General features: G+C 44.5%; 1 protein-coding gene across 2 annotated transcripts in view; it reads right to left on the reverse strand.

The window, feature by feature from the left end:
- LOC139258749 (calcitonin gene-related peptide type 1 receptor-like) overlaps positions 1–14700 on the reverse strand; it is a 126366-nt gene that overhangs the window by 30389 nt on the left and 81277 nt on the right. For both annotated transcript variants that reach the window (XM_070874813.1, XM_070874814.1), the window contains exons 2-3: positions 4166–4258; positions 3303–3450 (exon numbers count right to left, since the gene is read on the reverse strand). In XM_070874813.1, the coding sequence (XP_070730914.1) occupies positions 3303–3450; positions 4166–4216 (199 nt within the window). In that variant the 5' untranslated portion in view covers positions 4217–4258. The remainder of the gene's footprint in view (positions 1–3302; positions 3451–4165; positions 4259–14700) is intronic.

Consider the following 14700-nt stretch of genomic DNA (forward strand, 5'->3'; position numbering starts at 1 on the left):
GGTGGGGGGGTGCGGGGTGGGGCGCGGGGGTCGGATCCGGGGGTGGGGGGGGGCGGGGAGTCGGATCGGGTCGGGTCGGGAGGAAGCAGCCTGATCCACACAGCCCCAGTGAGGCCATTCGGCCAGGGCTACGGGCTGCGTGCTTCGGACCCCTCCCACACAGTTTTGGGCGCCTGGAGCTACTGCACACGCGTGCCCACTGTAGCACGCCTATGCAAAGATCCCGGCACTGTTTTCAGCGCAGGGACCTGGCTCCGCCCCCCCCACTGCTTGTGCTGCACCGCGCCCAGCTCCAGAGGACCTGCAGGGAGCCGGAGAATCGGTAATTATTTTTTAGGTGCACTTTCTGGCGCGAAAAACGGGCGTCCAGGTCGGGACTGCGCCGTTCTAGGTGCGGCCTGAAACTTGGGCCCCCAGGAACAAGAGTAGGTTGTTTAGCCCCTTGAGCCTGCTCTGCCATTCAATTAGATGATAGCTGATCTCCACATAGAAAATAGATGCAGGAGTAGGCCATTCGGCCCTTCGAGCCAGCGCCACCATTCAATATGATCATGGCTGATCATGCAACTTCAGTACCCCATTCCTGCTTTCTCTCCATACCCCTTGATCCCTTTAGTCATAAGGGCCACATCGAACTCCTTTTTGAATATATCTAACGAACTAGCCTCAACAACTTTCTGTGGTAGAGAATTCCACAGGTTTACAACACTCTGAGTGAAGAAGTTTCTCCTCATAGAAACATAGAAACATCGAAAACAGGTGCAGGAGTCAGTCATTCGGTCCTTCGAGCCTGCACCACCATTCAATAGATCATGGCTGATCATTCCCTCAGTACCCCTTTCCTGCTTTCTCTCCATACCCCTTTATCCCTTTAGCCGTAAGGGCCATATCTAACTCCCTCTTGAATATATCCAATGAACTGGCATCAACAACTCTCTGTGGTAAGGAATTCCACATGTTAACAACTCTCTGAATGAAGAAGTTTCTCCGCATCTTAGTCCTAAATGGCCTATACCCTTATCCTAAGACTGTGTGCCCTGGTTCTGGACTTCCCCATCATCGGGAACATTCTGCCTGCATCTACCCTGTCTAGTCCTATCAGAATCTTATAAGTTTCTATGTGATCTCCTCTGATCCTTCTAAACTCCTGTGTATAAAGGTCCAGTCTCTCCTCATATGTCAGTCCCGCCATCCCGGGAATCAATCTGGTGAACCTTCGCTGCACTCCCTCAATAGCAAGAATGTCCTTCCTCAGATTAGGAGACCAAAACTGAACACAATATTCCAGGTGAGGCCTTACCAAGGCCCTGTACAACTGCAGTAAGATCTCCCTGCTCGTATACTCAAGTCCCCTAGCTACGAAGGCCAATATACCATTTGCCTTCTTCACCGCCTGCTGTACCTGCATGCCAACTTTCAATGACTGATGTACCATGACACCCAGGTCTCATTGCACCTCCCCTTTTCCTAATCTGTCTCCATTCAGATAATATTCTGCCTCCCTGTTTTTGTCACCAAAGTGGATAATCTCACATTTATCCACATTATACTACATTTGCCCACTCACCTAACCTGTCCAAGTCACCCTGCAGCCTCTTAGCATCCTCCTCACAGCTCACACCGCCACCCAGCTTAGTGTCATCTGCAAATTTGGAGATATTACCTTCAATTCCTTCGTCTAAATCATTAATGTATATTGTAAATAGCTGGGGACCCAGCACTGAACCTTTCATTTCACCACTTTATCTCCATATCGCTTGAAACCCTTACCTAACAAGAAGCTCCAATTGTTCCAGCATCCATAGTCTTTTGGAGTGGTGGGCGGGGGCACAGGAGAATTCCAGATTTTGACTACCCATTGTTTTCTTTATTTTGTTGTTCCCAAATATGATTATATGATCTGACTCAGCAGAAGATGAAATTTGGAGAACGTAATGTTGGTTTTATACAGCTGACAAGCAAAATCAATCTTTGAGTAGTTTTAATGTGTAAAAGCAATTTTTTATTCTTATTCTTTCTTGGGATATGGACATCAGGAGCAAGGCCAGCATTTATGCCCATCCCTAGTTGCTTTGAGAAGTTGATGGTGAACCTGCCTCTTGAACCGCTGCAGCACAGTGCTGCTAGGTTGGGAATTCCAGGATTTTGACCCAGCAACGAAGAAGGAACAGCGATGGTGTGTCAGTTTGCGGGTGGGGAGGGAAGGGAACTTGGAGGTTTCCATACATCTTCTGCTCTTGTCCTTCTGGGTGGCAGAGGTTGTGGGTTTAGGAGGAGCTTTCAAAGAAGTGAGTAACAGATGCCAGGAATTTCCTTGCTGCCGTAACTTCACTAAAAGTACAGTGAAAATCTAATTTACATGTGTAACCGGGGCTTCTGATACATCAATGAAGTGGGAGCAGCTCCCAGGAAATTCTCATCTCGAGTCTTTGGAATTGCAGTACCACTGCCAGAGAGCTAGTCATCCTTACAACTCCGCCATGACTTCTGCCAAAACAGATTTAGCATTTGGACCAACAATCTGATATAAGAGGGACAACAATCTGATATAAGAGGGACAACAATCTGATATAAGGACACCTATTCATAGCACATATGAATCTACGATTGTGCAGCACCCTTTCACACTAGCACACTTTTTACAGTCTTTGAAAGCTACAGTAACCAGAACTGAGAGATGTATGAAAGGCATTGTTATATAACAGTCACCAGTTTATGCTCCACACTGTCAGCTCCTCGGAGCTGACCAAGGAAATCAGAGGTCTGTGCCAGCATGGGCATGTTCCATTAAATGGCATTCTCATGCCGGTTAAGGTTTTAATGGCTCCTTACTAAAAATAAAAATGAAGGTTAAAAGGTTTGCTTTCCACCAATGATAATTGTACAGCCGCTGCTGCAAAGCCCAAGCTATGTGAGACTACCTCCCTTAGCTGGCTTCCCACCTGTTCCCTAGATTTGATTCAGGCAGCCTCACGCATGAGTTATATAACATAGCTGAAAGCACTTCCTATTGATGCTAACTCTATCGTAGAAATAGCCTGCTATATTAATATTAACTCCTCAACCATGCCTCATCCCACAAATTTTGAAGATAATCTTAACTGACCACTTTAAATTGCAGTCGCATACCTTTAATTTATCATCAATGACTGGATAGCTTTACGGCCAATGTAAAAATTTAAGTAGTGTCAATTGAGCAATGGTTGAGTAGAATGTGCTGCTGGCAGTGAGCATAACCCTGAATATAAAAACAATTACTGACATATTAGAATTGTATGCAAAGTAGTCACTTCTTTCTTTACCATTTTCTTTGCACATGGGAACCTGCATAATTTTTTGGTAACATTCAAACTGCGCAGTCATTATTTTTTGCCTGGTGAAGCCGACTTCATGGTAGCGTTCCACTGATGCACTGCTTGTACTGTTCTCGGTCACGGCTGCTGCAAACAGCTGGAAAAACAAATATATTGTTCCAGACATCATAATATGTACAGATCTGTGGAGGTGACAGTTGTTAAATTGTACTCTCATCAAGTTTTCATGCATCTCTTTGTCAGCAGAAACGTAATTTGTGCTCAATAAGTTAATTTTTTGAGAAGTTGCGTGAGTACCAGGAAATTGGCTTATTAGTTTGCTCTTTAAGACATCAGACTGTCAACCTGCCACCCCCCCAACCCCCATCAGCATTGCCCTTTTCAATGGACAAAAATAATGTTATGTAGAGATTACTGAGGGAATTCCACAGGCGTGTTGTGCCGTATTTCATTACTTCAGATATACAGGATGCACTGGCACAAATATGAACATTCGGACATCTGGTTACTAGGTAACCTCTCCTGAACAGGTATATATAAAGCTATAAGTCCATCATAACAAAGACATTGGTATTTACGGACAGATTAAAAAATGCTGGTAATGGAGGAGCCAGGGCTCAATGCATGTTTTCACAGTAAAGCTGGTGTATAAATAATGTGCATCACCTATATAAGCAATCTGTACCTTCTGTACAAATGATGCAAAGCTCCCATATCATATGCATATAACACTGACTATATTTGCATTGAGTGTACCAATGTAGAGTTCATGAAGCTCAAATGAGAAAAGCTAAAAAAAGGTTTTAATATACTTGCAAATTGGTTTATCTCCAAAAAGTTTTAAGACCTACCTTTGTAATGGAAATAAAGAACAGAATCCGAACCACCAGGTTCCCTTCCATTTAAAATATTGTCCAGAATAGTTCACTATTGAATATGGCAGCCTGTAAAAGTGATACAAAAAATAGCTTGAGTGACAAACAGCAACTGGAACACATTAAAATAACACTCATCTCAGAATAGGGATTCTACATTTTTCCTGCTTGATATCATATATCATAGGGATTCTACATTTTACCTGATTAATATCATGATACTGCTCATGCAAACACCATGAGCTCTGAATTGCAGTTTAAACTTCTAAAATATGCAGAATAATCTTTTTCTCTTTAAAATTCAGGTCACTTTGAACTTGCTGCCACTTGTCTGTTTAAGGATACATTTATATTGCCACTTATGATGTGAAGTGCTTTCTGTTTCACAGCAATGCAAAAGTGACAATGTAACTCCAGGTTGGGTCCTGATCTGACTCCGGAGAGGAACAGTGCGAAACCTTGGAAGAGACAATCTCACATCACTCAGGCTTGACACTTGATGGAGTGTAATTGCCATGTGGCGGAGTCTATCTGGATTTTGAAGTTGCTGCCTTGGACCCCCGGGCACTTTTTAAACTCATGCAGAATTTTAAATGTTTTGAGAGTCCAGGCATTCATACCTGCACTCTTCATAATTTTAAAATTTAACAGTCCGACATAAATGCATGTAAGGATACAACAGGGGAAGGCTATATAAAAACTTCATTGCTGACTGGAATTGATACACAACTATTGCTTTCAGGCTGATATAAATACACTCTCAGACAATCCTAACACAGCAGCAGAGCACACCATATATTGTCATGCTAGATAAGTATCAGATTTCGTTATTTTGAAATTAATTTTTTCTTGGTGGCCAGTATAGTACAGCAGAATAGTATGAATTCAATCCAAGGCTGTAAGCTTGGTGATCTAATAGCGGTTGTCCCCTGCTACACACACATCTGTTTTTGTCTTTCCAAGAATCCCCCATACTCCCAGTAATCATAACATGCATATTATAAAATCCACTGCATAATCCACATCTCCCACAGCTCTTTATGACCAAGCCAGTAATGTATGCACCAGTTTGCCACAGTCCCTTTGTTCCGTAGCAGCTAAAAGCAAACATTTTTATTTATGTTACATTCTAAATACATAGGCACATGCCGGCTGCATCCCAAAAACATCTTGCATATCTAAAGAAGAAAATTTGAAGCATTTATAATTACATGTGCTTATTTTACACAGTATTCCCAAATTAGATACTATTTTTAAAAATATCTTGTAAATCGCAGAGGATCAATAGCATATTTTTAAATAGGACTATTATTGTAAACATCAGAAAGTACTCCACAATGTGTGACTGATGCGCCAACAGCCAATCCTCTTCCCAAGCAAGTCTGCTCGAAACAAATTATGCTATTCATAAGACTTCTTAAATAAATGGTCATTCACAGAGTTTTTTCTCTGCCTTGTTAATGACAGAGACTAACTGCTGATACTTGGCTCATTTTGTAGCATTCTTGCCTCTGAATTAGAAATTTGTGGATTCAACTTCCCCCGGCTTAATGTTAAGAAATCAGCAATGGAGATCACATACCCATAAGTGTAGGCCTTGAGGTGTATTATTATTCTGTAGATTTTGTTTCCCACAGAGCCCAATTCTTCCCCCACCCCACAACCTTGATCTACACGTTGCATTTGAAATGCACGTTTCATCATAGGCAGTCCCTCGAAATTGAGGAAGACTTGCTTCCACTCGAAAAGTGAGTTCTTAGGTGACTGAACAGTCCAATACGGGAATTACAGTCTCTGTCACAGGTGGGACAGATAGTCATTGAAGGAAAGGGTGGGTGGGACTGGTTTACCGCACGCTCGTTCCGCTGCCTGCGCTTGTTTTCTGCATGCTCTTGTCGACGAAACTCAAGGTGTTCAGCGCCCTCCCGGATGCTGTTTCTCCACTTAGGGTGGTCTTTGGCCAGGGACTCCCAGGTGTCAGTGAGGATGTTGCATTTTATCAAGGAGGCTTTGAGGATGTCCTTGAAACGTTTCCTCTGCCCACCTGGGGCTCACTTGCCGTGTAGGAGTTCTGAGTAGAGCGCTTGTTTTGGGAGTCTTGTGTCAGGCATGCGAACAATGTGGCCCGCCCAACGGATGCATGTTTAATGATCCAGTCTTACATTTCATGCTTGGCAGATATACATATATAAATATTTTTAGATTAACAACTGGAGACCATTTTTTGTCGATATTATCTGGAAACTATTTACTGCATAATGCAAACGACACGGCGGATTGTGTATTGTCCATGTGACATTAATGGTTTCTTAATTTAGCCACAGACTGAGGAATCATCTCTTCATTTACAAGCCAAGTTCAACCCTTGAATTTGTAAAGAATTTATTGGGTTTCCCACGGAGCCATTTTTCAATTGTAGGTAAGTTATACTTGAGTAGGAGCTCTCGCAATAATGGTTCAATAAGTAGCATATGGAGGGAGTCATCGGAGAACTTGGCTGCAGCCCTCTGCCTCTGTGCAGTCATTGTCAGTGTTTGTAGCACTCCAATGTTGTAGTACACTGACAGCACTATGTTAGATTAAACGTCAAATCTCCATGGTCCCTTTAAAGATCCTGGCTGAAATCGCATCATGAATGATGTCACCAGACCTGCTTCATTTAGTTGGGCCGAGTAACGCACTGGGTGGGCTTAATAAGCCCTCTTAACATAAGTTCATTTTCAGCAGTGGGATGGAGTTAGTAGCGGGGTCGCAACCCGCCATGCTGGCCGCCCACACAGGACCCGCCGAGGTAGGTAAAATACCGACCTTAGTGTTTCCATCTAGTCAGTCTCAACGCTCATGATGGCACGCCAAGGGGTCTTTAGTGGCCTGGCAGCAGGTTACCCACTCATGCTCTTGTTCACAAAAGCTGGGGTAACCCACAAGGAGAGAAGAACGGAGGGGAAATTGGTACATTTCCTTATCGGAGGGCAGCGTACCATCAAAAAAGCTGTTAAATGTAATTAAAGATTAATTTCACATTAATAGAATAAATTGGCAATGAACATGCATTCAAAATACTTATGGGGTAGGACTAGTTTACTAGAATCTAACGTAATTTATTTCCCAATTTGAAGAGTCAAGGTATTTGGCATTGGTGTTGAAGAGAAACAAATAATAATTGGTGTGGGTCGAGGAAGAGCAGCTCATTTATAGGGTTAGCTTGACATTGTATGTGCCTTTTCTCATGCTTATAATTGTATGCTTTGGTGGAATTGATGAGTAATTCCAGCAATGGCTCCTGAAAAAAACAAAGCAATACCTCACATGTGGTCTATAACTTACTCTGCCGCTCACTTACAGTCTGTGAAATGGGAAAATATTTTTCAACAAATGTGCTAGGAGTTACTATTTTTCACAGCAGGAAGGGACTTCTGTAAGATGATAAAATGGTTTACATTCTCAAAGGGAAGCTTTCCTGTTGCCTTAATATTTCTTCCAAATAAGAAAGGGATATTGTGGAAGCCAGGAGTTGGCCTCTGGACCATGTTTGAATCAGTGTGAACATGCCGTATGGCTAACTGGAAGTTCTGCTCTACATCTGATTTGACAACCCAGCCTCTTGCTCCATCAGAACTGCTTGCATTATGGGTAGCAAGTGTCAGGCACAGGAGGGATCCTTGAGGTTGTACAAATGGCTTGCCCCATTTGTACAGTGTGGGCTAACTCTCCACTTGCCTTCAAGAAGGAGCTGGGCTGGTTCTTGGCTGGGGCAGAGATCATATTATATAAAAGGTAAGGGGATTAACAGATAACAAACGCATGATCAATGTGATCTCCTGGACTGGTTTTGATAGCCTGAGGGGGTCGGAGAGGATTTTCAAGATTTTTTTTCCTTATTGGCTTTTTTGTTTTTTGTTTCTTTCTATTGTTTTGCCTCGCCTAGGGGAGTACATGGCGGGGAGGGGGGAAGTGTTTAGTCATGATGAGCCAGACATCATGGGCTAGACTTTCCACTAAGATCAATATCACCCCAAAAATTGGGCGCTATTTCTGGCCTTTGTGATTTTTTATTTTTCAGAATCGCTGGAATATCGCCCATTTTTTTGACCGCTAATTGCGGCTTTTTATTTTGGCCAATAGCCTTATCGCTGTGAAATGGGACTTAGGATGTGAAATAGGCCGTAGCGATGTATTCAGTCATGCAAGGTTGGTGTCCATAGCAACGGCCATTCTGCCCATGCGCTTTTCTTTTTCGCAAATAACTTTTCCTGCGATTCGGGAGGTCAGGGGTCATCTGCGCATGCTCAGAAGACAAAGGGAGGGAGAAAGAGTGTTTGTGGTGGAAAGAAGAGCTTTTGTGAAGGAAGGAGTGAAGGATTGGTGATTTGTCAAGCGAAGGAGTTAGTTATCGTCAGAAATATATCAAAATTTATGGCGATGTCACACGAAGACTCGGTGGAGAGTGTGCAGGAGGTTGCGGGGAGAAGGAGGGAAAAACACTTTTCCGACGACGCGAATAAGGCATTAGTCCATGAGGTCGAGATGCGATGAGGCCAATTAACCCGGGATGAGCGTGGGAAACCTCCACCCCGGATGTATCATAAAATATGGGGCGAGATCGCCGATGTAGTGTCCTCGGTGTCCCACGATAGGCGTGAAACCGACCAGTGCTGCAAGAGGTGGAACAGCCTGGTTGTTTCCGCAAAAGTAAGTATTAAATAGATTTTAAATTGTAATGATCCATTGAATATGTAAATCTGCTGGATTGTAATGAAGCTGGATAATCTTGCGTATCTTCTCTACTAAGATTTGGACTGGGGTCGGAACCTGCGCCCTATAAGTCTAATTTTGGTACCGTTCCTTTTTGGTTAGGCTGGTGGATGGGGCACGGCTGAGCATTAAGGGGTCCGGTCACCTTTACCCAGACTGTGTCAGTCTCTGCAGCTGCTGTCACTCACTCAGAGACCCAGCTTGAACTGGGGGAGAGCTGCCCTGGCTCACTGTCTGCCCTGGGGCACTTTGGGACATTAGCTCCAGCCACATGGAGATCTTTGAGCACAGCCTATGGACAGGTTGCCCCCTCCCATAACAGTTCTGTCATTGCCGAGCTCACCAGTGATCCTGATTCCCCCCCCCCCCCGGGGACCTCCATCAGGTCAAATAAACCACCTACCTCCCGTCAGGTGCCGAATGCAACGGGCCGCGGATGGGGCTCTTACTAGAGATTGTATGGAAGATGTTTGGTGTCAAAGGATTAGTTACTAAAAATGGTTATTAAATATTTTCTCTAAGCGTAGATGTTATAACGATGCATCTATTGTGGATACAAACCGTATTAGCATATAATGTTAGAATCTGTTGTCTTTCCGTAATAGTACCTCGTCAATTAGCTTATGCCATGCTCTTGGCACATTTGCAGAGGAAGATATCTAAGAATCAGGGAGAGCAGAAGCATACTGGAGGAGGCCCTGCAGAAATACTCACTCTGATGGACTTAGAGGAACATGCTGCAGCATTAGTGGGCAGCCACAGTCGCTCTGCCACCCGTGGTGGTGCAGATCCCGCTGTTGTGCCACGTGAGTAATGTGTCAAGCAGTGGTAAACCAGTGGTAATTTAAAGTAATGTAACGGCATTTCATTATAATATATGAATGATGTCATGTTATGCATGCAGCTTCTGTACTACTCTCAGGTTAACAACATAAGAACATAAGAAATAGGATCAGGAGTAGTTCATTTGGCACCTCAAGCCCACTCCACCATTCAATAAGATCATGACTGATCTGATCATGGACTCAGCTCCATTTCTCTGCCCGCTCCCCATAACCCTTTACTCCCTTATCGCCCAAAAATATGTCTATCTCCGCCTTAAATATATTCAATGACCCAGCCTCAACAGCTCTCTGGGGCAGAGAATTCCATAAATGTACAACCATATGATGTAATCATATGTAACATCTCTCGTTCATATTTATTATAGTAGTGTTGCTCCTCATACATATGCCAGCGCAGCGCAAGCATTCTCATGTTTACCCTTCTGTTCTAATAACTTCAATTATGTTTTGCAGGTCCCGAGACTCCTGAGGGGCAAAGGGAGGCCGCTCCACGAACACCTGTGCCATTGCAGGTGATCATCACCACGGGTGCAGAGGAGACTAGTGAAGAGGAGGAATTTTCATTGGTTGTACCTGCGGCCATGTCTTCATCGACGGATGAAGTAACGGGGCCAAGCAGCTTGCAGCAGGTGACTCCAAGGCATACAGTGCCTGCACCGACCCCAAGGAGATTGAGTCAGTGAGGTAGGCATGTGCTGCAATGGGTAGATCCTAACGAGGACATGGTTGCACTGTCCAGGGAGAGCGCCAACATAGGTCGAGAGCTCCTCCAGGCGATTGGTAATTGACCGGAAACACTGGCGCAATGTCCGCACGAATAACGGAGGGCATGGAGTGGATAGTTATGGCAGGGGGCCAAACGACTGATGCTGTCCATGCTTTGCAGCATGCGATAATGTCGGGAGACGGCACTGCACCCCAAGTTGCCATCCCACCAACCGCCCGGACAGATGCGAGTCAGGAAGAAGAACTTCCTTCTGGCTCGGAAGGCGTTTCTTCTGAAACATCTTCTCCTCCAGCCACTGAGGAATTCTGCCAATGTGACCCCCCCGCCTCCACCCCCACAGCAGCAGGCCTTGAGGTTCCCTGCTGCAAGACGTATTGGTCCCGTTACTCGGGGATTGAAACAGGGGCTTATTAGAAGGGGGGGCGTCAAGGCTCAGGAAGGAGGCGTGGTCGTAGGTAGGAAGGGCAGGGTGTTGTATATAGTTGTTACTTCTTGTTAAAAATACATTTTTGTTAAATGTTCACTGTTACATTATTGTTGTGTTAAAAATATTGTTGAATGTTCGGGGTTGGGGAGGGGGGTGTTATACATGTTTGATTTTAAAATTTTCACATTCGTGTTTAACTATTAAATTATTTTGTTTAACTTTACAATTATCCTGAAGTGTCTTCGAATAATGTAAGGTAAAACATCAATTCAATGGTTGGATACAATGGCCAGGCCAAGCCAGGCAAGGATGAAATGTAACGCAATTGTAACTCTCACCAATGTAAGTTCATGCAAAGCGTTCATTTATGAGCTGCTGACACAAGAATATTGCAGCTGCGTAACTAACAAGGGGATTTTCCAGTTTGTGGAGGGGAGTGGGAATATGGGTTCATCGCCAGCCTGATTGTCCACCCCGAGGTCCTTGTCATCCTCCTCCTGGTCTTCCTCTTCTATCTCCCCTCTCTCCTGTGGTGGACCGGCAGTCCCATCTGGCAATTGTTGTCCTCTCCTGATAGCTAGGTTATACAGCATACAGCACACCACAATGAACTCAGCAACCTGCTCGGGGTAGTATTGTAGGTTGCCTCCTGAGGGGTCCAGGTATTTGAAGCGCTGCTCAAGCATTCTAATTGTCTTTTCGACAATATTGTGTGTAGCTATTTGGCTTTCATAGTAGCGCTTCTCAGCTTCCGTCTGGGGCTTATGCATGGGGGTCATGAGCCAGCATCCCCCAGCATCCAACCGTGACCTTGTGGCTGACTCTTAAACAGGTCAGAGACAGTGCTCTCACGCAAGATATCTGCAACATGGATGCTGCCTGATAAATTTGCATTTACTGTCATGATGTTGTGGTCGACAATGAGCTGTACATTCAGGGAGTGAAATCCCTTTGGCTTCCGAAACATCTCTGCATCCTGTAAAGCTGCTCGCAGGGTGATGCGCGTACAGTCTATTGCTCCCTGCACCTTGGGGAAGCTTGCTATTCACAAGAAACCCAAAGCTCTCTCAGTCTGTGCCTCCTTGGTCATAGGGAAGCTTATAAAGTCCATCCTGCATGCATAAAGGGCTTCAGTCAACTGTTGAATGGAGCAATGTGTGGCGTGCTGAGAGATACCGCAATTGTCGCCAGCTGAGGCCTGAAAGGAGCCCGATTTGTAGAAGGAAAGTGCCACAGTAACCTGAACCTCAACGGACAGTGTGGTCCTGATGGTGCTGGTTAGCTGCAGATCTCCCTTAATTAGCGAGCATATCTCACCGATAACCTCCTTTTGGAAGCGCAGCCTCCAAACGCACGTGTTATCGGACAAGTTCAAGAATGATCGCTTTTCCCTGTAAATGCATTGGGTGTAACATCTCCTCCTCTGCAGCAGTCTGCCATCTCTTTGATTGGGCACATAATGCTCTTCAGTATACCTTCTCCCATCTCTAGTCTGCAGCATGTGATTAGTAACCTATACTGGTTGAGAAATTATAGGCCCCATCACTATAAATGCCCTTAATTTGTCCTCAACAGATACAAATGTGATTAGATGATTGGCAAGAGTCAAATAGGCATTAAAGTCACTCACAAATTGATTCTCCTCATAAGCACTTGAAGCAGCCTTTCAGTGCAGATCCTCCGACTTTCAAAATGGCTTCCATAGTGCCGGGTACTGCCGAGAAATGCCGACTTAAGGTCAGATGAGTGCAGCTTTTTTTCAGAGACTTTTTCCCTGGATTCTGGGGAGGTCCCAGCAGATTGGAAAACTGCAAATGTAACGCCCCTATTTAAAAAAGGAGTCAGACAAAAAGCAGGAAACTATCGACCAGTTAGCCTAACATCTGTGCTTGGGAAAATGTTGGAGTCCATTATTAAAGAAGCAGTAACAGGACATTTGGAAAAGCAAAATTTGGTCAGGCAAAGTCAGCATGGATTTATGAAAGAGAAGTCATGTTTGACAAATTTGCAGGAATTCTTTAAGGATGTAATGAACAGGGTGGATAAAGGGGAACCAGTGGATGTGGTGTATGTGGACTTCCAGAAGGCACTTGACAAGGTGCCACACAAAAGGTTACTGCACAAGATAAAAGTTCACAGGGGTGGGAGTAATATATTAGCATGGATAGAAAATTGGCTGACAAACAGAAAACAGAGAGTCGGGATAAATGGTTCATTCTCTGGTTGGCAATCAGCAATGAGTGGGGTGCCGCAGGGATCAGTGAAGGGACCTCAACTATTTACAATCTATATTAACAACTTGGAAGAAGGGACTGAGTGCAATGTAGCCAAGTTTGCTGACGATACAAAGATGGGAGGAAAAGCAATGTGTGAGGAGGACACAAACAATCTGCAAAAGGGACATAGGCAGGATAAGTAAGTGGGCAAAAATTTGGCAGATGGAGTATAATGTTGGAAAGTGTGAGGTCATGGACTTTGGCAGAAAAAAATCAAAGAGCAAGTTATTATTTAAATGGAGAAAGATTGCAAAGTGCTGCAGTACAGCGGGACCTGGGGGTACTTGTGCATGAAACACAAAAGGATATTATGTAAGTACAGCAAGTGATCAGGAAGGCCAATGGAATCTTGGCCTTTATTGCTAAGCGGTTGGAGTATAAAAGCAGGGAAGTCTTGATACAGCTGTACAGGGGTATTGGTGAGGCCACACCTGGAATACTGCATGCAGTTTTGGTTTCCATATTTACGAAAGGATATACTTGCTTTGGAGGCAGTTCAGAAAAGGTTCACTTGGTTGATCCCGGGGATGATGGGGTTGACTTATGAGGAAAGGTTGAGTAAGTTGTGCCGCTACTCATTGGCATTCAGAAGAATGAGAGGTGATCTTATAGCAATGTATAAGATTATGAGGGGGCTTGACAAGATGGATGCAGAGAGGATGTTTGCACTGGTGGGGGAGACTAGAACTAGAGGGCATGAAATTAGAATAAAGGGCCGCCCATTTAGAACTGACATGAGGAAAAATGTCTTCTCTCAGTGGGTTGTGAATCTGTGGAATTCGCTGCCTCAGAGAGCTGTGGAAATATAGAAACATAGAAAATAAGTGCAGGAGTAGGCTATTTGACCCTTCAAGCCTGCATCGCCATTCAATAAGATCATGGCTGATCATTCCCTCAGTACCCCTTTCCTGCTTTCGCTCCATACCCCTTGATCCCCTTAGCCGTAAGGGCCATATCAAACTCCCTCTTGAATATATCCAATGAACTGGCATCAACAACTCTTTGCGGCAGGGAATTCCACAGGTTAACAACTCTCTGAGTGAAGAAGTTTCTCCTCATCTCAGTTCTAAATGGCCTACCCCTTATCCTAAGACAATGTCCCCTGGTTCTGGACTTCCCCAACATCAGGAACATTCTTCCCACATCTAGCCTGTCCAGTTCCGTCAGAATCTTATGTTTCTACGAGATCCCCTCTCATCCTTCTAAACTCCAGTGAATAAAGGCCCAGTTGATCCAGTCTCTCCTAATATGACAGTCCAGCCATCCCTGGAATCAGTCTGGTGAACCTTCGCTGCACTCCCTCAATAGCAAGAACGTCCTTCCTCAGATTAGGAGGCCAAAACTGAACACAGTATTCCAGGTGAAGCCTCACTAAGAACCTATACAACTGCAGTAAGACCTCCCTGCTCCTATACTCAAATCCCCTAGCTATGAAGGCCAACATACCATTTGCCTTCTTCACCGCCTGCTGTACCTGCATG

Source organism: Pristiophorus japonicus, chromosome 3 (genome assembly GCF_044704955.1).
Source record: "Pristiophorus japonicus isolate sPriJap1 chromosome 3, sPriJap1.hap1, whole genome shotgun sequence".
NCBI classification, from domain to species: Eukaryota; Metazoa; Chordata; class Chondrichthyes; family Pristiophoridae; genus Pristiophorus; species Pristiophorus japonicus.